We start from the raw sequence: 25945 nt of genomic DNA on the forward strand, positions 1-25945 counted from the left end.
ACGTAAAGATCACGCTGCGCCGTCATGGCAACAGCCCGTGATCCGATGGCACGCCCAGGAAGGCGGGGTGCTCCGTTGCGTCTTAATCTGTCTTACCTCGCCAACAGCGCTGGACAGAATGTGTACAATCTTCTCGTGGGGCGTGGCCACCACACTCTGGCTGTTAATCTCGATGATGCGGTGACCAACACGGACTCCGCCCCTTTCTGCTATCCCGCCTCTCATGAGGCTGCAAATCTAGCAGAAAGAATGATGTGGTATTTATATAACTGTGGTATTTGTGGCATTTAGAAAAGATTGCTTCAAATCAAACTCTCTGGGCCAAATTCACAAAACAATGCCAGATTAAACATGAAGTTAACAACAAATAGCGCCATGGTAACATGACTCCTCCTTCATATATGTGTAATGTTGGCACGTTTTAGCATTTGCAGAATATTTGACATGTTGCATTTTAGCCTTATTTAACCACAACTACACCTGAACCAACCATAACTGTCCTGGTGAGAAGGTAATGTGGACTCGACGATCTGTAACTCAACAATATTCCTCACATCGACCCATTTAGCTGATTGACAAATGTATTTAAAACGCACAGTTGCATTTCTGCACCTACAACAGCAGAAGCACAAGAGGAACTTGACTTGGCCGTGACGTTTTGCCACAGGCAACGCAAATGTTGGTGTTGGAGGAAGGAACTACAGAAATATGCAGACTGAGGAGAGATTTTGAAGAAGGAGTTTGTGAGTTTGGTCCCTGAAGTTGTCACAGCCTGTGGCGTCTGTGGCTGGGAGCCTGAGAGAGCAAAACAGTTTCCACGGTCCCAGTGGCACTGGCCAGCACGAGCACCTATGAGCTCGTGCGTCAGAAGGGGCCTGAGAGCGCTACTCTCCAAGTGTGTTACGCTGTGCCTGATCTCGCATGTGCAGCAGTTTGAAAACATGTGGTGACTGGCTGCATGAGCCTCGTGACAGCACGTGATGTGAAGCATGTGACTGCCGCTTTGCCTCGTGCGACAGGGGAGAATTACCTGTTGGTTTTGGCTATGGCTAACAGGAAGAAAAACTGGGGGAAAATCCCCTCCGCCCACCACCAAAATAAGAGTCCTAAAGTCATCAACTCAGTGCAACTATTTACTTCTCATCCTGGTGAAAGTCACAAATGTGTTACAAATGGGGATAATCAATCATCAGTTTCTTGGCATGGGTCTTTAAAATGCATGGCCTCATCTAAATATCGATTCTGATTGGCTTTCACCTTGGACACAGGTGAGTTTGCCGCAACTAAGCTGACACCGGCATACAAATTATCACCGTGGTGACTTTATGAATAGGAATTCAATGTTTTCACGATTTGCATGGTGTAGTTTCATGAATCAGCAGATACCCACAATGCCGTTCTGCACGCTGAAGCCAAGCTGGTATCTGAGGTCTGGTCGTCTGATGAGGACAGTGGTGACCGGGGGGCAGCGGACGATGTTCAGTTTGATCCTGGACTGGTTCTTCAGTCCCTTGAGAGGAAAGAACACATCCAGTGATGAGAGCTGAAGCCACTGTTTCAAATCAGTGCATCACTGCAGTCTCAAATCAGCGAAAGCACAAAACACACTGGTACGTGTGCAGCACGTCAATGTCGCCAGCCCAGCTGCACACATCCAATCAAATCACAGCTCTAGCATCCCTGAAACAGACCAATTAACCAATCAACCAATCATCTGGCCCGGTCAATCACAGGACACGCGCACCTTGATGATACTCTGGCAGGTGGAGAGAGGTAGTCCCACCAGACTGGTCCCATTAATAGACATGATCTGGTCTCCGATGTTCAGCCTTCCGGATTTTTCCGCAGGCCCAGCATGCATCATGTTAGCGATGATGACTGTGGGGAGGATGGAGCCCCAGCCAGACTCTACAATCACCACTCCAAGGATCTCCCCCTTCTGTTTCTCTATGTAAACCTGTGCAGCACACACACACACACACACACACACACACACACACACACACACACACACACACACACATATATACACACACACACACACACATATATATATACACACACACACACACACAAACACACACACACACACACATATATATATACACACACACACACACACAAACACACACACACACACACATATATATATACACACACACACACACACAAACACACACACACACACACACACACACACACACACACACACACACACACACACACACACACACATATATATATACACACACACACACACACACACACACACACACACACACACACACACACACACACATATATATATACACACACACACACACACACACACACACACACACACATATATATATACACACACACACACACACACACACACACACACACACACACACACACACACACACACACACACACACACACATATATATATACACACACACACACACACACACACACACACACACACACACACACACACACATGTTGAATGTTGTCGACAGTGCCCCAGTTTCCCCACACCACACATCGTTGCGCTCACATCTTTGCAGTTCTCGGACTTGGAGAAGTGCACGAGGTCGTCGTTGTACATGTCCTGCGTGTTGAGGAGGTCGCTGTACTCCTTCTGACTCAGGTCCTCGGGGTTGATGCCGTTGGCACGCAGGAACTCCTGATAAGCCACACTGAAGGCCTGGCCGATGGACTGAGCTATGAGCTGTGCCTGAGGGCGAGAGAGGAAGCGACTGTAAACACACCGTCCCACAGAGGAGCTGGAGTCAGTCCAAACGGCACTGTCAGCTGGAATACAGCAGTTGCTCTTAACACTGAACTTGTGACTTTAATATATATAGAGGTACAAAACAATAGTCAATAAACCACACGATATGAAGTCATTCCGATGACAAAATCAGAATAAAGTTTGACATTTATGCCTGGAAAATAACGTCTTTAATGGTAGTTTAAGCATCTTGGGCAGTGACAGACTGCTGAGTCACGGTTTCATTTGCATGTGTACATGACAAACTCAGATCCCCCTAAATGGGCCCCAAAATTAACCACAGTCTGCTCACATCCCAACTTGGTGCCAGTACAGACAGGTTGTCGCTGGTTCTGTGGTCCTCTAGATTTGTGTGTTTCTATTTATGGTGAAGGTCGAAGTTTGTCATATACGTGCCATAATCTTCACTGTTTAAAATAAACTAGAGACAACTTGCTACAAGGATTGTGTGATTCTCCAAAAGAATTTGTCACCTGCATACATCTGTTTTTTTATTTTATCATTTTTGGAATTTTATGTCAGTTCTGTTTTTGGTTTCTCTGTCTTATCTGCCTTATAAAAACACCAGAGTTGAACCTTGAATGCACTACCCATAATTCAATGTCACACAGATGGAGTCTGAGGAGCTGTGGTGTGAACAGAGGAGACAGAGGTCTCGTCAGTGCTAAAGAGAAGCAGGCGGGGAGACAGAGGGAGACTCCTCTTAAAAGCATGTGGACAGTTATAGCTGGTTCCCTTTTTAACAGAAGAAGGTTCATTAAAAACACACCCTAAGACGGACGATAAAGAGCTACACGTACTGCTCAGTCAACCACACCCATGTTTACATAATGAACAATGGGTCTTGCTCTGCGGCACATCAGATGATGGATCAGGACAGACTAGATCGATCCCACACACAGGAGAATGTATGACAGCCATCTGGATAAAGGTCATTAGAGTTCACTGCGATTCCAGTCATACAAGGGTCCCGTGGAAAATTTAAATAACTTTCGATTATTCAATGCCACAACCAGATAAAAATTGCTCTTTTGATTCAGAATTAGACAATAATCTTAATAAGCCTAACTGAGATAATATGCATTTAGAGTTTATGTTAATTATTTGTATATCTAGACATACACACACACAGAGTATTATTTCTCTCCCCCTCTTTTCTTGGTCCACCTAACCCCAATAATTATCACTTTGCATATTGTTATCACTATATATTGTTATCACTATACTATATATTATACAGAATTGTTATAATTGCCATTTAAATCTGTACATAAAAACAAAGTTGTCCTCCAAAGATGGGGGGGTGGAGGTGGGCCAAAAAAAAAAAAAAGAGTTTATGTTAATTATTTGTATATCTAGACATACACACACAGAGTTTTCCAGGAGCAGCACAGGTAAAGGACATACTGACGGTTCACTAGGAACATACATCTTCAGACTCGAACACGTGACAGATCATCTTGTACTGCCGCTTCTCGTCCTGGGCCGGGTCGGAGGCCTCCAGGTTCTCCTGGGAGTCGGACCGGGGCATTCTTCTCCGGGCCATCAGCACCACGATGTTCCCGATGTCTGCGATGTAGGAGATGGTCCTCAGAGGATGGTCCATCATGGTCTCCTGCACAGTGGAGGAGAAGAGGAGGATTAGTGGTGAACTACAGCAGGCTCCATGTGCACTCTGGAACATCTTCAACTGGAGTCTTCACCCAATGAGCAGATATTCATTAACATGGTTGAACAACAACAACAACAACAGCAGCCCATATTGTGGAAATGGTGGTGATGCCATAGTGGACAGTTTACCTGGGAGTCAGCATTCAGCACTTTGATTCTCTGAGTGGAAATGAAGAGATCCACCTCAGTCATGGGTTGGGCCTCGTCCTCGGGGGCCTGCTGACACAGAGAAGACAACACACCCCATAAGTGGCAGTCTCGGCGAAGGCTGGCGTGTTAGTCTCAAGCTAGGTTAACACCGGCCATTCCGAGAGAGAAGCAAAGAGTGATGGGAAGGGGTAGGACGGGGGGCGGAGCCTCCCGAGGCGCGTCGAAGGAGCTTTGAGAAGACGAGGGCTTCTCTCCAGCACTGGGCTGAGTGGCGTCAGAGGAGGTGTGGAGACGGTGCTCGTTCAGTGGCAGCTCTGGCGGTCGTTTCCCAGCTTGCATTGCGAGAGTGTGGTGGTTAGTTTAGCCTCGGGGTGGTTTAGTGGGTGAGAGGGACGGGAGAGAAGGGCAAAAGAACGAAAGGTTTGACAAAGCCGTCTGCCGAATGGTCGAGCAGATAGGAGTGACGGAGGCACGGACGTAGTTTTGGGGGGGGATGGGGGGGGGACACCTTGATGTCCCCCCCACTTTTTCAAAAGCCGGTTTTGGTCCCCCCCAGTTTTTACAGTTAAAACCAAATATTTAAGTAGTGACGAAGTCATGTCCCCCCCACTTTTTAACGGTTAAAAAAACAATATCCAAATAGCGACAAATCTAGCACTAGGATCATGCAGCTCCGAGCCCCCCCCCCCCCCCGCTCAACAATTTTTGTTCACAGCGCTCAACAATTTTCATTCAACCCCCCCCCCCCCCCCCCCCCCCCCGCTCAACAGTTCGCCACCCCAGGTTGTGTCCCCCCCACTTATGAAATCAAAACTACGTCCATGGACGGAGGCACGTCCTCAACAACACACTCACAAAACACGCCACATCACCTCAGAACGGAAGACTCCGGAAAGAAAAGAGCGTAGTAGAAACGTGTATTTTCTGCATCCAGCTTCTCCTATCTTGAACTTATCTAGTGTCTTATCATTGGATTTTTTGTGGAAAGACTGGATTTATATCTGACATGAAAGGGGGGGTGGGGGAGATGGTAAACAGACATCGCAGACAAACATCTGACAGGTTTACGACTTGTTGCTGGATTCAGAAAAACAGCAAACAAGAGAAAGACGGGAACTAAGAACACACGAGTGTCAACATACAGGAGGAAAGAAAGGAAGAAAAAAAAAAGCAAAACACCAAACCAATGAGGATTTACTGCACCTTCTTCCTGTTTTTGGCTAATTTCTGGGCCGTCTGCTTAGCATGGAACAAACAGAGACAGGAGACATGGTTAGAGTAGTGTGTGGCCCTACAGACTCAAACCCCCACACCCCACACGCCGGCTGGAGCTACGTTAGGCCTCCTGCCACACCCCACACGCCGGCTGGAGCTACGTTAGGCCTCCTGCCACAGACAAATCACCAGCACCTGGCTCACAACTACAGCCCTCGATAAATATGGGCGTGGACATCATTCTGAGTGGGATTACAGATGATTTAGGTCACTCAGCCAAGTTTAATTCCAGCACTGGCCCGACTAGAGACATCCATCATATGTTCGCCCTCAGGGTCGATCAGTGGCACAAGTCATTTCTTCTTTAAAACCGTGACCCTTTCCCCCCACCAGGGGGCCTACTCGCCTTTGTTCTAAGTGTTCGGCAGGCGTTACATTACAAAGCTGAGTGTAAAATAAGACGGAGTCCGCACAGAGTGCCGAGGAACACAGTGTTGAGAATTAGACCGAGCGTCAATTTGTACTCGCCGCGGTAAAAATAGACCAGATATGTCATGGAAGTGGGACCGGGCGGCTCGCGTGTCACCGGCTACGTTTCGCACGCGCTCCGTCCAGAACTCGCTCCTTCTCAAAGATGTCAACAGATCATTGTGTAGGGCGCGAGCTATGGCAGGTTGGCTCAATGCATGTGAATAATTGATGGGTGGATACGTGCACTCTTGTTCACGTAACACCAGAGGACTGGAAAGCATTTCTGGTAAGGCAGGAGACCGAACGAAGGCCGACAGCACGGCTACGACACAGGACTCGTGCTAAGATGCAGCATCACACACGCGTGACTTTCACTTTTAATCAAAACACACATACACGCACACAAACATTAACCCCAGTCCCTTAACGGAATCGTTGATGTTCACGGTTCATGGAAGTGTTGAACACATAAATCAAATCGGAACGATGACTGCGTAACCCAGTTATAACTGGAACATGTCACCTTGGGTGAAAAAGAGGTCAGAACTACAGTGGTGATGCTCACACAAGATCCATCTAATGGCCTGCAGGTGGCGCCTGAGCTCAGGGGGGCAAAAGGTGTCTGTTATTCATCACCACACATGACGTTAGGAACAAGTCTAAGCCTGTTAAGGAGGGCCTGCTGTTTTATTTCCGTTTGCCCATTAGGCTTTCGTTAAAGTAACACCATATTCTGCTCGTTATGTCTGCCATCAGGTCGAATCGACAAAGGTCAGGGGTTGATGACACGGTGTCCATTCAGGGCTATAAAGAGCCACTACGGAAAAATGTTTGTTGTTGATTTCATTGACGTTTTGTTTATTGGAGTGAGTTTTTTATCTTTGTAGTTATTTGAAAGATTCTGTCGCTGTTGCACAAAAATTGGCCTACAAGGCACAGCAGGTCGTGACAAAGGATCCCTTTCTCGTCAACACTGCCTAGTTGTGCCCTGCCCACAGAACCAGCAGTAGCCGCCACTCCATCAGTTAGCCCGACAACACTTCATAACCAAGTGTGCCTCATTAACGCACTCCACTCCGGCCCGAGGCGCTCGGATGACAGCGGCAGAGGAGACCCCAACAGTGCTGGCCTCTCTGCAGTTTTTAAGGTGGAGATTATAGAGAAAAAAAACCCCACCAACCCCCTCCCCATAAAAAAACGTCGTGCGGCTGCATGGGGGGGATTGGCTGCCGTACACTGAAGAAGAACGAAACGGGAAAAACGAGCGTGGACTTCTCAGATCAAGATACGCTGAGGAAATTCACCACCATTCTACAGAGTATATTCTGCCATATACAAGTATAAACAAGGACAACGTCCTTACAAGTAAGAATAACCACAAGTATCCAAAATAACTGAAAATAGTAAGACTTTAGGAGTCTCTTTTCCTAAATGTATTCTCTCTATAAGCATTTATATTATTTGGACATATAACTTGTTTTTTGTGTCATTTGTTTTCAGGAACGCTTAAAAAGATGACAACCACAAGCAATATTATCCCAGTACTTGTAGAAATAAGATTTATAAATGTCTATACAGGATCTATGTGTTATTAATGAGGCCATTAAGCACGGCCATTTAAAAAGGTTCCACATCTCACATTTCTTGAAATAGGCCATTGGACAAGAGCATTTCAAAATGAATGTTCTTTCTAAAATGCAGAGTATAAAATACGGTGGCAATAAGAGTGTATATTCCCCAAGATATGCCGACTATCCGAGTGAGTTATTGATTAAGATTCTGTGTTTCTGTTTCAGAAGACGCCACCTGCTTGCTGCTCTCTGAGGCGTTCTCAACACCCTGGAGTACGTCTACATCGAGTTGGACCGATACGCACACACCACTATCCCCCATCAGTTCCCTGTCTTAGCCCCCAAAACGTCACTCTGGGTTCCTGTGAGCACGCCTGCTTATCCTGAACACTGCTGTGGTGTTTTGCAGAGAAAAGTGGGGAAGGAACTGAGCTGAGATTCACCGCAGTCAGGGGAGAGCCAGGGGCCACAGGGGCCCCAGCACAGGGGCCACAGAGGCGGGCCAGGAGCTCTCTGTGCTCACCTTGATCCGGCTCACGGCCTCCTGGGCCTGCATCATGCGGACGTTCTTTGAAGGCGTCTTGTCCGACAGCAGCTGCGTGGATCCCAGGTAGTTGGCAGCGAAGATGATGCCATCAATGAGGTCCTCCGGGTCACAAGGGCCAGGAACTGTGGAACACGACAGACAGGCTCCTGAACTTCCATAAAAACAGGAACCACAACCACACACACCGGGGACTGATGTGATGTGTGTAATGCCACACAACGATGCCCTGAGAGAGTCTAGAAATGGTTTATCAAAGCAAACGATTGGTTAAAATTCACCTTCCACGAATGTTGGGAATGAGGCTATGATTGGTTAAAACTCACCTTCCACATATGTTGGGAATGAGGTTATGATTGGTTAAAACTCACCTTCCACATATGTTGAGAATGATGCTATGATTGGTTAAAACTCACCTTCCACATATGTTGGGAATGAGGCTATGCTTCTTCTTGTCTGTCATGATTAAGAAAAACAAAACACAGTCATACCGAAAATGTGATATAAAGATAACAGCTGGGTTAGTAATAACTATTAATGACCAAAAGAGCTGAAAATGAAAAACCACCACATGTAGATATATTTATATCTGCACTATTCATGTAATTATTGTCAACAGCCCCTTCCAGCACCCCCCCTTGGCGGGAGCCGTGTCCCAGGTGTTGGTGAGGACCTCCTACCTCTTTGTTGGCGGGTGATGATTCAAGGCTGTCATCCAGCAAAGGGTGGCTACTGGAAGACTCCGCCCCCTGTGGAGAGGCGGTGTCTGAACCTGGGGACTGGAAAAAAAAAAATTTACACAATGAGTATGTCACAATGAAAGCAGACTGGAGAAAAATGAGCTGGACATGTAATGAAACAGCAATTTTTTAAACAATTATTGGAATGATACTAGTTCACAGAACAAAACTAGACTCCAGATATCTCTGGAGAGAACACGTTACTGAAAAACAGGAATAGCAAACCAAGTTCCACCCTGTTGGAATAGAAGATGGAAGACTGAAGATGGGATAGAAGAGGAACCAGTGTGGATCAGGAGAGTTGAGCACCAGACACGGACGTGCACCAGCCGGCAGACTCGTACCTGACAGCTGGCACTTTGAGTCAGACTGGCACGAAAAATACCATACAGCAGCTAAAACAACCCCCGAGGTGCACCCATCGACAAGACGATGGTTGAACAGTCAGAGACAACAGCAGCATGAACCATCTCCATCTGGAGAGCACTGACTGCGATATTACGGTGCTGCGTAGATTCAAACCAAAATACAATCCATGATTGTATTTAATACATTATATGTTTGCATTTAATTACAAAGAAGGATGTTTCTAGAGCTTTCTGAGCAATTCTTTTTCCAACACACGTCATCAATTTAAATCATTCAGACATGAAAATGAGATTCAGGAACACGACTGGAGAAAGACAGAAGCGTCAACACCGTACAGAAGCGGCCCCCTGTGACGACAGCAACTTTCTTCCTAACCTCGTCCTCCTGGCCGTTGTCGTCCTGGTCTATCCAGAAGTTCTCCATATCGGAGGAAGAGCGCAAGAACGTGAAAACCGGAGCAAAAAGTCGGTCTTGAAAGAGGTCGAGAGGAGTTGGTGACGCTTGGCCAAACCCGGGTCTGTCTGAACCAAGTGACGGTTGCTCCACTGTGACCCTGACACCGATCAGGACTCGGCACAGCGTGAGACGAAAGAGCACACGGCTCCGATTACAGTCCAACCACACAGGGCGCGCTCACACCCTCTCCTGCTGCCAGAGACCAGAACCTGCGTTCCCACCGCAATGTGCGGGAGTCAACGGAGCTGCCTGCTACCTCACACACACACACAGCACGCAAAGAGTTTGTGGTCAGGAGGGAAGTGTGAATCCTTATTAGTTAAAAGATGACGTTCACTACAAGTTCCCGTAGACCAGCTCATTTGTATTTGAGCATGTTTTACCAAGAAACAAGGACCACCTGAATGATTCTTGCTCTATGGAATGCAGTCATAGTATAAACAGGCAACACTTTAACCCAGATTTAACAGTGATGGGGACCTGTAGAAGAAAACTGGTTTTTCCTTCCTCCAGCGTTGAGTCTCTCTGAATTATTTACACACAGCCTCATTCTTTGTCTCTCGCCAGCGCTAAATAAATGATACGGCAGAAGAAAGAAGGAAAGGCCCGCCGTGAGCGTGGTGGGGAGCGTGGAGGGGAGCGCGGTGGAGGGGAGTGTGGAGGTGAGCGTGGAGGGGAGCGTGGTGGAGGGGAGTGTGGAGGGGAGCGTGGTGGAGGGGAGTGTGGAGGGGAGCGTGGTGGAGGGGAGTGTGGAGGGGAGCGTGGTGGAGGGGAGCGTGGTGGAGGGGAGTGTGGAGGGGAGCGTGGTGGAGGGGAGTGTGGAGGGGAGCGTGGTGGAGGGGAGTGTGGAGGGGAGCGTGGTGGAGGGGAGCGCGGTGGAGGGGAGCGTGGAGGGGAGCGCGGTGGAGGGGAGTGTGGAGGTGAGCGTGGAGGGGAGCGTGGTGGAGGGGAGTGTGGAGGGGAGCGTGGTGGAGGGGAGTGTGGAGGGGAGCGTGGTGGAGGGGAGTGTGGAGGGGAGCGTGGTGGAGGGGAGCGCGGTGGAGGGGAGCGTGGAGGGGAGCGCGGTGGAGGGGAGTGTGGAGGTGAGCGTGGAGGGGAGCGTGGAGGGGAGCGTGGTGTCGGCGAGCGGTGATCTAAGCTCAGAGGAACTTCGGGTGACTGGCAGACACGTCACGAGAGCTCCTCCAGACTTTTCAGCCTGGCGGCGTGACGGCGTGCAGCCGAAAGGCTTTTTTGAGCGCGAGAAAAACGCTCGAAAGACACGTCGTGATGCTTGGTGGCACGACAAAAAAAGTTGAATGTGACCAAAAAAAAAAAAAAAAAAGGTCCCGCCCTCCAGGTCGGCCTGGCACTGGTCGGCTATCTCTGCACATACGAGAAGGTGCTAGTGTCACTGGAATAACACAAGGGCAGTTTCAGTAAATGCACTACACAGCCGAAGCCTGTATGATTGTGTGGAGGGTATGGGAGGGGTTGGTCAGAAAGAAACATATCAATTGTCTTGGCTACCCAGAATGCTATCTGATACCATCGGAGGAGGACCAGCCTTGAGGGCAGCTGAATGACAGCACTTCATTCAATTAGTGAAAAGCGCAATGTTTGTATGAGCTGGAGTGTGAGAAAAGTGAGACTTCAGAAGTCCTAAAGAAAGATGGAGAGGGAGAAGAGGATGATCACGATCTGAAGTACTGGTGTGAGAGCAACAGTTCTAGACGAGGCCTTTGCTAGAGGAACTCCTGCCCTCCTGTTGTCTGTCTCTCCGTCTGTCTCTCTCTCCGTCTTCCTCTCTCTGAGCTCTTCTCGAGCCCCGGCGTGGCCGAGGTGAAAGAGATGTGCTTTATTTGCACGTGCTGGTCATGCCTCGCAATCGCGGAATACAGATGAGCCCCGGGGTGGGGAGCTCGTCCACCGCCACCAGCCTCTCATCCTTCCCGGGCAGCGGCCGGCCACGGCAGGAACAGTCACCCAGCAGAGAGACGCCCGAGCACGAGAGGCTGATAAACACAGGTCCAGGGAGAGAGGACTCCTCACACCACGCCCCGTTCTTTCAGTAAATGCAGAAGACGTATGGAACACGGACAGTGAGACGTCTATACGCACACTGAATAGGAAATGACACAATATCTATGAAGGGCAGAACATGGGTTTTAGTTTGACAGTGTCACATCAAGAGTGACTGGTCCATTTAGAGATCATAGGCTTTTGTTTATACGTACAAGTTATTATAATCATTGAGATGCACGTAAATGTACCTGTTAACAGAAATTGTAAGAGAGTCGTAAACAAAATTGCCATGTTTGGTACTTATTTGCTGACCCTTTGCAGTCGATGCCTGCAGGGTGTTTGTGACTCAGACATCAGGCGTCGGATGCCTTCCTAGTGCGTCTCTGCTGCCATTTTAACTCTCTTGCTTTCAGTCACAGCTTCACAAAGTGAGACGTGTGCTCGTTAAGGTTGGGTTATTAAGACTGGGCCAGTCAGGAGGAACATGTACTCTTTGGCCAAGACAAGTCCTTTGTTTGATCCAATCTGGTTTAGATCACGGTTATTGAGAACAACCATTTTAAGGTCTTTGGTTGTGTCCGAGAGGCCACGGCGGTGCGCTGAACGCATCCTTCTGATGTCACTGAAGCTGCATCATCAGGAAAGTCCAGAACGTTTTTGAAATGTATATTTGGTTAGACAGTCCAGAGTTTAACCTGGCTGTTACTGTTTCAAATCTAGTGCAGAGTGAAATGACAAATGCACGTGAGCAAACATACGCACGCACACACGCACACAAAGCACTAGTGTCAGTCTCAAGCACTAGTGTCAGTCTAAGAATGAACCATTTCCAAATAAACATACAAGATGCAGTTCAAACACAACTCATTGGTACCATTCAGCTGACATATATATATCTTCTAGTAAAATATTCACTGTTCAGTGAATATGGAACCTTTTAAAATGTTTCAAATTATATAATGAAAACAACACAAAACAAAGCCGAGAATGAAGAGCGTGCTGCTCATGGGAGTACTCACATCGCCCCCTAGTGACGGCTGCAGGGACTCCACTGTGGGGCTCAGGTCCTGCCTCATCACCCAGATGGGCTCTTTTGGCTCATCAGGAGTGTAGGGAGAACGCACCGTCCTGGTCTTCACCTCCTCGATGGCCTCCTTGATGTCCTTGATGGCCAGAGAGATGGCGTCCCTCTTCTGTCGGGTGTTCCTGGCCGACGCCGTCTCCTCGGAGGGGCTGTTCGCGGGAAGCTCCTCCCCTTTCCCCGCTTTACCCTCCAGGTCCTGGCCCTCGTCGGCCCGGGCCCGGTCGTGGTGCTCAGACTCGGGCCACTCGTCCCCGTCCTGCTCCCCGTCCAGGCCGGCGGCCTGCAGCTCCAGGCTGTGTGAGCTCAGGCTCTCCTTCACCTCCGCCACGATCTGGTCGATGTCCTCCTCCTGGTCGCAGCTGTCGGCCCGTGGGTACGGCGCAAACTCCGCCTCCTTCTCGGGGCTGTCCGACTCGCCGTCCGAGCGCTCGTCGTAGTGGTGCAGCCGCGAGCCCACCGCCTCCTGCTGTCGGTACGAGTCGCGCTCGAACAGGCGGAAGTCGCTACGCCTCTGTTGCTGCTGCGGCGTCCGGCCCTCCGTCTGCCCGCCGGTGTCGGGGATCTCCTCGTACACGTGCTCCTGCACGGCGTAGTCGCCGTAAGGTTCGGAATAGGGCTGGTCCTCAGCCCGGGGCTGGCCCTCGGGTCCCGGGCCGCGGTACGGCGGCTGGGCGTAAACGTAGTTGGCGTAGCTGGGGTTGAGCGCCTCGGCGTCACGCCTGGCCGGCCGCTCCACGTTGGGCAGGGGGTCGCGGGGGAGGGGCGGGGGCAGGGGCGGGTCCTGGGCCTGGTCGGCCGGGCCCACGTGCTGCTGCGACTCCGCGCTCTCCGTGTACTCTTCGGCTTCGGGCCGCAGCGGGAGCCCGTACGTGGCCTCGTCCTCGGGCTCCGCCTCCAGGGCCATGGCCGCGTCGCCCTCGGCCCGATCCGTGTGGTTGTGGAAGCCGCTCTCGGTGCTGGCCGAGCGGGCCAGAGCGCTGCCTCCTTCCTCGTCCTCTTCGGCCTCCTCGGGCTCCTGTGGCGGTGGCTGAGGAGGCTGCTCTGCCCTCTGCTCCGCCTCCCTCTGCTGCTCCGCCTCCCTCTGCTGCTCCGCCTCCCTCTGCTGCTCCGCCTCCCTCTGCTGCCGCTCCCTCTGCCTCTGTCTCTGTTGCTGAGCCCTGAGCCGCGCCTCCGTATCGCCCTGTCGCCGGTAGCGTGTCACCGCGGGGCGTGGGATGGGCTGCTGCTCCACGCCGCCCTCTTCAGGACTCCTGCGGGAGGCGCGTGGGCGTCCGCTCCCTTCCGAGCCCTCGTGTCTGCGGTACCGCTGCTGACCGTCTCCGGCGTGCCCGTTGTGGTGGTTGCGAGAACGGCCCGAGTTGTCATGGCGTCTGCGGTGGGAAGGAAGCTGCTGGCTGTCGAGCAACCGCCGGTCCAGGTCGGCCTCGGCCGCCTCGATCAGCTCCTGGCCCGGTGGCGCCTCCTGGTGGCTCATGGCTGGAACAGCACGGTGTCTACACACACAGCACCATCACCCCAGGATGGGCACCACTGCAATGCCTGCAAACACAGCAGAAGAAACCTCCATATCACCAGCCACACCATCATTCCAACACCTCCATTATAAAAATGAACAACGTAAATTGTTACATCACACTATCTGTAAATGTAAATATATAGACTAAACAGTTCGTAGTGTGTTCAGACTGTGGTTAGTGTGGTTCACCAGAGTGAGTGTGGAATTCCTTACGAACTCGGGTGTGGACCCAATAAAACAGGCCGAGTAGGTGGGCCTCAGTCCTTCATCCAACAAATTCTGGTGCGGTTCATTGAAATATGAACAAAATATGAACGAAAGCCTGACAGGATGTAATGTCAGAAGAGTTCGATCCAGGCAACGCAAAGCTCGTCTTTGTAGTGTACCTTCTTTAGTTTGTGAAGCAAATTCTACCACTGCTTTGACTTTATACATTTTATCACCACACACTGTGTTTCCAAATGGTAAAAATACCACCAGCTGTACACGATCTTGATAAGAACACCAAGCCTGTTGACTTTTATTTAAATTTATTTTGATTTGATTATATTTATTATATTATATATGTGTGTGTGAACACTAAGCAATCCAGAACAAAATGAAACGGTGTATACATTTCTTGTTTGGTCTGGACTGACAGAACCGAACTAAAAATCAACGGACCCTTATGGTCACATAGGCATTTCAATTCAGTCAGGAACATGCACAAATATTGAGAGAAGGAGATTGTTCCATGAACCGGGGAAGTAACCATCATCATCATCATCATCATGTCCCCTCAGTGAGGCTGATCATAACAGAGTTACGCTTCATAAACAGACAGACATGCCAGAGATAAGGCAGCCATGTAAATTAGCACATTTAAATGACAGCATTTCTGTCTGCCTGGCTTTGCCATATTTGATGCAAGCGTCCATTAGCCAGTTAAATTCCAGCTACGGCGGAGGAGAGAGCAGCTTAGATGAACACAGAACCAGACAGAACCAGACCTCCACTACCACGTAGTCCACCTAGTGAACAAGACTTCGGAAGTCCAGCTACGTACAGCCATTATACAATGAGCTCACAAAAATACACATCCCTAAAAATACCCACAAACCCAGAGAAATAACGCATGGAAAATAAGCAGGAAACGCAGGCAGCTGTTTGAGCCTCGGTTGCATCTGTTGAACACAGAGAAGTAGAGACTCTGAACTGCTTCAATTAATACTTCCTACAGTCTGATGTTTAGACCACACAGATAACAACGCAGGAGGTGTGTCCCCCACGTACTAGCCGTGTCCCCCAGCAGTGGTGTCCCCCCCAGCAGATTATGGTCAAGTTAGGCATGTGTGGCAATACTGATATTCAGCAACGGTCAACCGAGAATGACCGTACAAAAGAGTGAATCACTAAGCAGACATCAACAGGGCGATCGGCAGGGGAGGATTCGACCGGCAGCGAGAGGATTCGACCGGCCGCAGGAGGATTCGACCGGCCGCCAACATCACCACTGTACACTGCAGCATTTCTTCTAGTAGTCGGATAAAGGTTTTTGTACATCCTGGGGCCAACACCAGCTCCTTTGGCATACTTACAAAAGCAAACTGCCCAACATGCTCAAATATGTGCAAACACACACACACACACACACATACACACATACACACACACACACACACACGTATGAAGAGCTCCAGTTGCCACGGTGATAACGCTCCCTCCGGTGAACTGCTAGCGGCAGCTACGTGGAAAACCACGGAAGCACGACTGCAGAAACTCGCCGCTCATCCCCTCCTCACCATAGCAACCGTCCCGCGCAGCCCGTCCTCACCATAGCAACCGTCCCGCGCAGCCCGTCCTCTCTAGGGGCGGGCCCGGTCCCGCGAACCCCGCACTGAGGAGAACGGGGTACAGGGCAAGGTGTACGTGTACATGCGCAAGGAAAATAGCATTGGTTTAACAAACAGAACAAAATGCGACCCAGGAGTGAATATATAGCCGATACGTCCAAATCACATGACGTGGTTTAGACCACACCTCCTGCCCTTAAGACAACGCCCCCTATCTTTCAGACCACACCCCCTGCTGCCCCATATACTCGGGGCATGCAGTACTGTGTCATGCAGGGCGAGCTCCAATAATCAGGCCGTTACAGTAAGCGACGACTTCGTGTCCAGAACGGCGGTAGCTAGCTGAGGTGGAATCAGTGAAGCGTTTGGCCTGTACGGGTCCAGTTAATTCTACCACAGCATGACCTCCCTTCCCGTTCTAACAGGACACGGAGCACAAATTCCACATATTTTCTGCACTGAATCAACATAAAAAGCCGTGGACATTGTACTGATTAGTGTCACAGACAGCAAGAAAGGTGTAAACACTGTGGAAATGCAGTGGGAGGCTTTGTGAAATAATCCTACACACTCAGTAAAGACACACCGAGCACCGCCGAAGCTCCTCTCTGATCTACGAGGGGGTGGGTGGGTGTGGAGGGGGATGGAGAGAGAGGGAGGGAGGGAGAGGGGGAAGAGGTTGAGGGAGAGAGGGAGGGAGAGAGGGGGAAGAGGTTGAGGGAGAGAGATAGAGGGGGGAGCAGGAGAAGGTGGAGGGGAAGGGCTGTTGTAGTCCTACATTTTAGGTGCAGCAGTAACAGCTCACCTTGATCAGATGAAGGTCACTGATTAAGGCCCCACTAACCAGGAAAAGCTGACAAACCCGTAACAAAAAAAAAAGCCCTGAGGGACTGGAGTGTCTCTGCAGGATCTACCCTCCCCTCCCCTCATCTACCCTCCCCTCCCCTCATATACCCTCATCTACCCTCCCCTCCCCTCATATACCCTCCCTCCCCTCATATACCCTCATCTACCCTCCCCTCCCCTCATATACCCTCCCTCCCTCCCCTCATATACCCTCCCTCCCCTCATCTACCCTCCCTCCCCTCATATACCCTCATCTACCCTCCCTCCCCTCATCTACCCTCATCTACCCTCCCCTCCCCTCATATACCCTCATCTACCCTCCCCTCCCCTCATATACCCTCATCTACCCTCCCCTCCCCTCATATACCCTCATCTACCCTCCCCTCCCCTCATCTACCCTCCCTCCCCTCATCTACCCTCCCTCCCTCCCTCCCCTCATCTACCCTCCCTCCCTCCCGTCATTTACCCTCCCTCCCCTCCCTCATCTACCCTCATCTACCCTCCCTCCCCTCATCTACCCTCCCTCCCTCCCTCCCTCCCTCCCTCCCTCCCGTCATCTACCCTACCTCCCCTCCCCCCCCCCCTCATCTACCCTCCCTCCCTCCCCCCCTCCCCCCTCATCTACCCTCATCTAACCTCCCTCCCCTCATCTACCCTCCCTCCCTCCCCTCATCTCCCCTCATCTACCCTCCCTCCCCTCATCTACCCTCATCTACCCTCCCTCCCTCCAACTACCCTCCCTCCCCTCATCTCCCCTCATCTACCCTCCCTCCCTCCCCTCATCTACCCTCCCTCCCTCCCCTCATCTACCCTCCCTCCCTCCCCTCATCTCCCCTCATCTACCCTCCCTCCCCTCATCTACCCTCATCTACCCTCCCTCCCTCCAACTACCCTCCCTCCCCTCATCTACCCTCCCTCCCTCCCTCCAACTACCCTCCCTCCCCTCATCTACCCTCCCTCCCTCCCCTCATCTACCCTCCCTCCCCTCATCTACCCTCATCTACCCTTCCTCCCTCCCCTCATCTAACTTCCCTCCCCTCATCTACCCTCCCTCCCCTCATCTACCCTCCCTCCCTCCCTCCCTCCCTCCCTCCCGTCATCTACCCTACCTCCCCTCCCCCCCCCCCTCATCTACCCTCCCTCCCTCCCCCCCTCCCCCCTCATCTACCCTCATCTAACCTCCCTCCCCTCATCTACCCTCCCTCCCTCCCCTCATCTCCCCTCATCTACCCTCCCTCCCCTCATCTACCCTCATCTACCCTCCCTCCCTCCAACTACCCTCCCTCCCCTCATCTCCCCTCATCTACCCTCCCTCCCTCCCCTCATCTACCCTCCCTCCCTCCCCTCATCTACCCTCCCTCCCTCCCCTCATCTCCCCTCATCTACCCTCCCTCCCCTCATCTACCCTCATCTACCCTCCCTCCCTCCAACTACCCTCCCTCCCCTCATCTACCCTCCCTCCCTCCCTCCAACTACCCTCCCTCCCCTCATCTACCCTCCCTCCCTCCCCTCATCTACCCTCCCTCCCCTCATCTACCCTCATCTACCCTTCCTCCCTCCCCTCATCTAACTTCCCTCCCCTCATCTACCCTCCCACCCTCATCTACCCTCCCTCCCTCCCTCCCCTCATCTACCCTCATCTACCCTCCCTCCCTCCCCTCATCTACCCTCCCTCCCTCCCCTCATCTACCCTCATCTACCCTCCCTCCCTCCCCTCATCTACCCCCCCTCCCCTCATCTACCCTCATCTACCCTTCCTCCCCTCATCTACCCTCATCTACCCTTCCTCCCCTCATCTACCCTCCCTCCCTCCCCTCATCTACCCTCATCTACCCTCCCTCCCTCCCCTCATCTACCCTCCCTCCCTCCCCTCATCTACCCTCATCTACCCTCCCCTCCCTCCCCTCATCTACCCTCCCCTCCCTCCCCTCATCTACCCTCCCTCCCCTCATCTACCCTCCCTCCCTCCCCTCATCTACCCTCCCTCCCCTCCCTTCATCTTCCTCTCTCTCTCTCTTCCACAAGCCGTCGTGTAAGCGGCCAGCTGCACCGGCCCGGGTGTGATGTGTGAGTCATCACCGCGTGTGCACCTCCTGCACTAGAACGAGGGGAGACGACGGCGCGGACGCTGGCGTCACACGCGGGAAGACGTGTCTCACGTGGACATGTCTCACGCGGGAAGACGTGTCTCACGTGTGGCCTGGGCCGCTCTGTGGAAGGCGGAGTCAGTGTCACTCAATGTCAGGGAGCTTCAACAACGCAAGAGCAGGGTCTGTTTTCTCAAATCGATTTCCTCAATCCTACGCTTGCTAGTGGGAAGTGGACACACACACACACACACACACACACACAGAGCTGGGTGGATTTAGCTCACTCTGTAAGACCAGGAGATGAGCAGGGTTCGTGAGGTCAAAGCAGACCATAAATAAGGAGGCATGGCACCTGCTAGGCTCCACACAATCTATGATTCATTAGTCTCTGCAGCCCCACTGCAGAGAGAGGAACCCAGAGAGAAAGAGTGTGTGTGTGTGTGTGTGTGTGTGCGTGTGTTTCCGAAATAAGCTGCCTGTCCAATCAAATCTGGGATGTCATCAAAACGCAATCACACACTCCCATGCCATTAACGACCTAAAATAGCAGTGACTGCTATAACAACATTCTCCTGTGCTGAGATAAGATACAAAGAGCACCGGATTGGTGATGCATGCTGACTGTTTGCCAGTGTTCACGATCACGAGCCTTTGCTCGGTACAATGGCCTGAACCCAGCCGCTTTAACACAGAGCTGTAGATAACTCCTGAACATCCTCCACACAACAGCAATAACAAATATTGTATGCCATGTATACTTTATGTAGGTAAATACTCTCTGTAGTGTTGTCGATTTGTTTTGAACCCAGAGCAACCCTGATTGTGTTTGCATGTTGCCGAACCTCCGGTAGCACGTGAGCTCACGGTGCCGGCGGGCTCACCACGCCGCCCTCTCCGCAGTGAACAAACACACCCAGAAGCTAGCTGGTAGCACGTTAACGGAGCGATTCAGTCGGCGGGGAAGGGCGTCGCACACACCACTATTCTCCGGATGCGCTCGGCTGCGCCGTATTTATAAGCACTAGCGCTGTTAGACTATCCACTCCCACCTGATTAGGCAGAATCACTGTCTCTCCGTAATCACCGGCACACACACTCATGCTCGGGCATGTAAACACTCCATCCATGCAGGCACACACATGAATGGAGCTCTCTCTCTCCCTCCCTCTCTCTCTCTCACACACACACACACACACACACACACACACACACACACACACACACACACACACACACACACACACACACACACACACACACACACACACACACACCCCCTCCCTCCCTCAGTGGCAGCAAGGCGACTTTGATTAAATCGTGCCTCTAACAGGATTACCAAAGACGGATTTAAACGGCCAACGGTGGCTATAGATGTACTCGTCCACTTAAGGAATAAACCGATCGGATAAATTGGTATTATACTTTGCTGTATGATAGCAGGTCAAATGAAAAATTTAAACACTTACTATAAAATGTCCTTCAAAGCCTGTCTATTAAACCTCAAAATGAAAGACGTTGCCGTGCATTTCACTGGGAACCTGAAGATAACCTCTTAATAAAGCCATGTATGTGGCCCATGACCCATACCCGATCAAGGGTGCCCCATACCCTATCTACACCACCCCGTGCCCCATCTACCCTACCCCGTGCCCCATCTACCCTACCCCGTGCCCCATCTACCCTACCCCGTGCCCAACATACTCTACCCCGTGCCCAACATACTCTACCCCGTGCCCAACATACTCTACCCCGTGCCCCAACTACACTACTCCGTACCCCATCTACACTACCCTGTACCCTATCTACTCTACCCTGTACCCTATCTACATTACCCCATACCCCCTGCCCTATCTAATCTACCCTGTGCCCTACTTACTTTACCCCGTACCCCATCTACACTACTCCGTACCCCATCTACTCTACCCCGTACCCCATCTACTCTACCCTGTACCATATCTACTCTACCCTGTACCATATCTACTCTACCCTGTACCATATCTACTCTACCCTGTACCATATCTACTCTACCCCTTACCCTGTGCACTACCTACTTTACCCCATACCCCATAACCCTTGTCCTATCTACTCTACCCTGTGCCCTATCTACTTTACCCCGTGCCCTGTACCCCATCTACTCTACCCGTACCCCATCTACTCTACCCCCTGCCCCATCTACACTACCCCTTAACCTATCTACTCTACCCCCGTGCCCCATGCCCTATCTACTCTACCCCGTGCCCTATCTATACTACCCTGTGCCCCGTATCCCATCTACTCTACCCCGTGCCCTATCTACTCTACCCCGTACCCCCTGCCCTATCTACTCTACCCCGTACCCCCTGCCCTATCTACTCTACCCTGTGCCCCACCTACTCTACCCCTTGCCCTCTGCCCTATATACTCTACCCCGTACCCCCTGCCCTATCTACTCTACCCCGTACCCCATATCCCATCTACTCTACCCCGTACCCCATATCCCATCTACTCTACCCCATACCCCATATCCCATCTACTCTACCCCATACCCCATCTACTCTACTCCGTGCCCCACCTACTCTACCCCTTACCCTCTGCCCTATATACTCTACCCCGTACCCCCTGCCCTATCTATACTACCCTGTGCCCCGTATCCCATCTACTCTACCCCGTACCCCATCTACTCTACCCTGTGCCCCACCTACTCTACCCCTTGCCCTCTGCCCTATATACTCTACCCCGTACCCCCTGCCCTATCTACTCTACCCCGTACCCCCTGCCCTATCTACTCTACCCCGTACCCCATATCCCATCTACTCTACCCCATCTACTCTACTCCGTGCCCCACCTACTCTACCCCTTACCCTCTGCCCTATATACTCTACCCCGTACCCCCTGCCCTATCTACTCTAGCCCGTACCCCCTGCCCTATCTATACTACCCTGTGCCCCGTATCCCATCTACTCTACCCCGTACCCCATCTACTCTACCCCTTACCCTATCTACTCTACCTTGTACACTATCTACTCTACCCAGTACCCCAGCCTCTCATGTGTTCCTTCCTGCAATTCACCACGGCTGAACAAGCCCTTAAAAACTTTCCAATGCTGAACTAATTACATTCGCCTGAAAAATGAGAAACACTGTGACAATTACACTGCAGGTCAAGGACGTTGTCTGGGATTACAGACTTCTGTTGAATTTTTACCCGTACCGCGTCACCTAACTTCATTACATGTTCTGTGCACAAATGTAATCCTATACAGACTGTGCAATACACAAACTATCGCTTTGTTTAAGATGGCAAAGCAAGGCATAAAACAGAAGCACAGAGAAGATACAGAAGTCACATAAAACATTAGTTCCAGGTTAATTAGAAAGTAAAATCTCAACCGATGGGCTGCACTCCAGTTCAATAGGTGTAGACTGTCAAGAGCCCCTTGGGCCAGTAGGATGGGAATTCAATGGCTTACTAATAATAAAACGCTTCTCTGTTCTTTAGTTGTGTAGCAGGTACGGCTAACGTCACTGTTGGTAGATCTGAGAGCTCTTGCAGGGACATGTCTAGTAATCAATGCACTGACAGGGGCAAGATCACGAAGGCATTTAAAAGGTCACTGATGATCTCCAAATCAATTTTGAAACACACAGGTAGCGCCAGTGCAGAGGGAGACCAAACACTTGGTTACACACTTAGGGACTTTAGGCCAAGTTAAATATTATATTATTTTATAATTTTTTTCACATCATCCCCAGTAACAAGAAACATAGTTCGGGATTTACAGTATTAGCCTATCAAACAAGGAGATGATGACCGTTTGAAAGTTGATGACTAGGGACACACAGCTGTGTATCTACTGCATACTGATTGAGGCATTGTTGTATTTTTTACTATTCATGACTAATGTGAGAATAGAGAGATGAAATGGTGTCAGCCCGTGAGTCATGAGGGACACCACAAGGATGCTCGCATGAATGAGTTAGAATGCAAGATATTATTCACAGGCACTCAGGTTAACTGTATCAAAACCAGAGTAAAAAATAAAAATATCAAAACAAACGATTTCAGCATAGACAGTTTACTAGCATATTGTCAAAATGACTATCAGGTTAGCTGTCTAAAGACTAAAATAAAGACTTTATTGATGTAACTATCTGATTACTTCAACTACCCAGATTAACACTACTTTTGTTGAGAAGTCAAAACATGCAAGTATATGTGAATGTAGAAGGGAAATACATTAGTGTTAACGAGATTGCTGACATAATAAGAATTCCACGTGTCACATGGTTCCAGAGGTCTAGGGCTGGACAACATTCATACACAACGCTGTGCCTAACGCACACTTCTTTTTATTTCGGAAAAGCTGCCAAAGTCATTTCAGAAGTTCTGATGGGGCAGGAGGTTCATGGCAATTCAGCCTATTGATTATGGTAAAGAGGAATTTAAAGGCTGTATTTATGACCATCGATGAGGAGAGAGAGAATGAACCTTTCTAAGGAAATGAAGCAATTATTTCTGAGTTTGTGATAAGCGGCACCACAGGCCACATAAGTTTCCTTCATCCGTGCATCCACTGTTCTCACGGAACACACACACACACACACACACACACACACACACACACACACACACACACACCTCTTCCTTTGAGGAGCCATTAAACGCCTGATTTTGTTCTGCTGTTCTTCAGACTTACTCAAGGTTAGAAAACTGACTACAGCCCCTCTGGGCACTCAGCTGTGCCTCCGTGAGGCAGTATTGTCTGAAATTGCTCTGTGGTATACCAAAATAAGAGTCCTTGGTCTCCTACCACCACACTTCTTCCTCTGTAATATAATTGAAGTCACTCTGGATAAGAGGGTCTGCCAAATGTGCAAAATGTTAAAATGTATTAGAGGCATCAGGGAAACAATTCAGCAATTGGTGATATTTATATGTATGGAGTGCAGGGTTTAGTTAGGCTATAAAAGACATGCAATCACACATAACAGCTTATTTAATATTATTTGTCAGTTTGTTTATTGTTACCTGTATTGGGGGTGTATAAAAGACTCTAACTATTATTGTACACAAGGATCTAAAACACCATGATTACGTCTGACTTTTCCAAACTTAAAACTTCCCATCTCTTTTCATTTAGCGCTTTTCTCCTTCACATTTGTCCAGATGGCACACAACCTCAGAGTCCTGTCTCTACACGTCTGTCAGATGGGCAAAGCTAGAAATACCCAAGTAAAAATGACACTCAAATCATACACTCAAAGGACATTAATACTGTATCTGGCACAGTCTGGGTGATCATTCCTGAGGGTTAAGAAACCCATTACCTCCCGTGACTCCCTCTTGATAGACCTTGAACTCTCCTCGTATGCCCACTGTCTCTGGGGAAGCCTTTGCTATACTGTGGCTGGTGCACTAAAGAGCTCCTCCACCTTCTCCCCCCACCCACAACACCCCCGCCCACCACAGCATGCCCCAGCCACGCACCACCCAGGATCTGGACCCTAAGCCGGCTGCTTGCAGTATCAGATGGCCACACGAGTGGATGAAGCTCAAACCCAGTAGGAATCTAGCAGGAGGGATTATGGGAACACGGCACCCTGTCCTGTGACATGGGCCTTATTTTCAGCAGAGTGTGGACAGAGATGGACAGGGCTGGACATCCCCAGTAGGGATGTGGTGAGCAGTGGGGTGACAGTTCACTGCCCCCTGTCTTGTAGGTAGAAGAGTTAAATAGCAGGTAAGCACACACAGGTAAGTTCTGGTATAGCAGAAACTTTCATACGCTGTTACTACTACATGCAGCCATCACAGAGTCTGGTGATTAATTTTTTTTGTTTTTTGTTAGGCAAGCTGTTGAGCTCGCAGAGAGGGAGGGAGGGAGAGAGAGAGAGAGAGAAAGAGAGAGAAAGAGAGAGAGAGACAGAGAGGTCTGTTGTGCTACTGTTTACGATTGTAACACAAGGTCTAAACAGAGTGAAACACTGTTTGTAGGTTTGCTGAGAGGAAGAGTGAACATGAGAGACAGAAAGAGCCGTCTGCACTTCATAGGACAGCAGCCCAAACCACAGCTGCTGCTGTCTGCCCACACACACGCACACACGCACACACGCACACACACACACACACACACACACACACACACACACACACACACACACACACACACAGAAAAGTTAATTCACTATAAACCACAGAAACAGCTTGAGCCATTATTGATCAGGCAGAGGATACATCTAACCAAATTCAAGGCTAAATCCAGTTTCTTTGAAGCAAAGGAGAGTCTAGGAAAGTCTGTCTGCAAGAAATCAGAGCCACAGGTCAGGCTTTCTCCCACCATCCATCCTCCATCACCACCATCACCACCACCACCACCCACACCACCCACACCTCCACCACCCACACCACCACCACCATCCATCCATGCATCACTAGGAAAGTGCTGAAGTGTTTGGGTTGTTGCATATGGCGTCGGACAACTACACTGTGATAGAGAATGCAAGACAAAGGCATAGAGAGAGAGAGAGAGCGAGAGAGAGAGAGAGAGAGAGAGAGGGAGGGAGAGAGCGAGGGAGAGAATACAGCAGTAGCATGGAGGGGTGGTGAAGGTAGAGCAGTCTTGTGTAG

At 50.3% G+C, this 25945-nt stretch overlaps 1 protein-coding gene across 5 annotated transcripts in view; it reads right to left on the minus strand.

Annotated features, from left to right (window-relative positions):
• apba1a (amyloid beta (A4) precursor protein-binding, family A, member 1a) overlaps positions 1–25945 on the minus strand; it is a 39983-nt gene that overhangs the window by 3475 nt on the left and 10563 nt on the right. For 2 of the 5 annotated variants that reach the window (XM_076997998.1, XM_076997999.1), the window contains 11 exons: positions 12990–14593; positions 9082–9180; positions 8818–8857; positions 8381–8526; positions 5804–5836; positions 4580–4669; positions 4209–4394; positions 2543–2722; positions 1745–1957; positions 1391–1510; positions 97–237 (listed from right to left, as the gene is read on the minus strand). In XM_076997998.1, the coding sequence (XP_076854113.1) occupies positions 97–237; positions 1391–1510; positions 1745–1957; positions 2543–2722; positions 4209–4394; positions 4580–4669; positions 5804–5836; positions 8381–8526; positions 8818–8857; positions 9082–9180; positions 12990–14528 (2787 nt within the window). In that variant the 5' untranslated portion in view covers positions 14529–14593. The remainder of the gene's footprint in view (positions 1–96; positions 238–1390; positions 1511–1744; positions 1958–2542; positions 2723–4208; positions 4395–4579; positions 4670–5803; positions 5837–8380; positions 8527–8817; positions 8858–9081; positions 9181–12989; positions 14594–25945) is intronic. The other 3 variants (XM_076998000.1, XM_076998002.1, XM_076998001.1) reach the window with 3 other exon arrangements.

This window comes from Brachyhypopomus gauderio, chromosome 3 (assembly GCF_052324685.1).
Source record: "Brachyhypopomus gauderio isolate BG-103 chromosome 3, BGAUD_0.2, whole genome shotgun sequence".
In the NCBI taxonomy this organism is placed as follows: domain Eukaryota; kingdom Metazoa; phylum Chordata; class Actinopteri; order Gymnotiformes; family Hypopomidae; genus Brachyhypopomus; species Brachyhypopomus gauderio.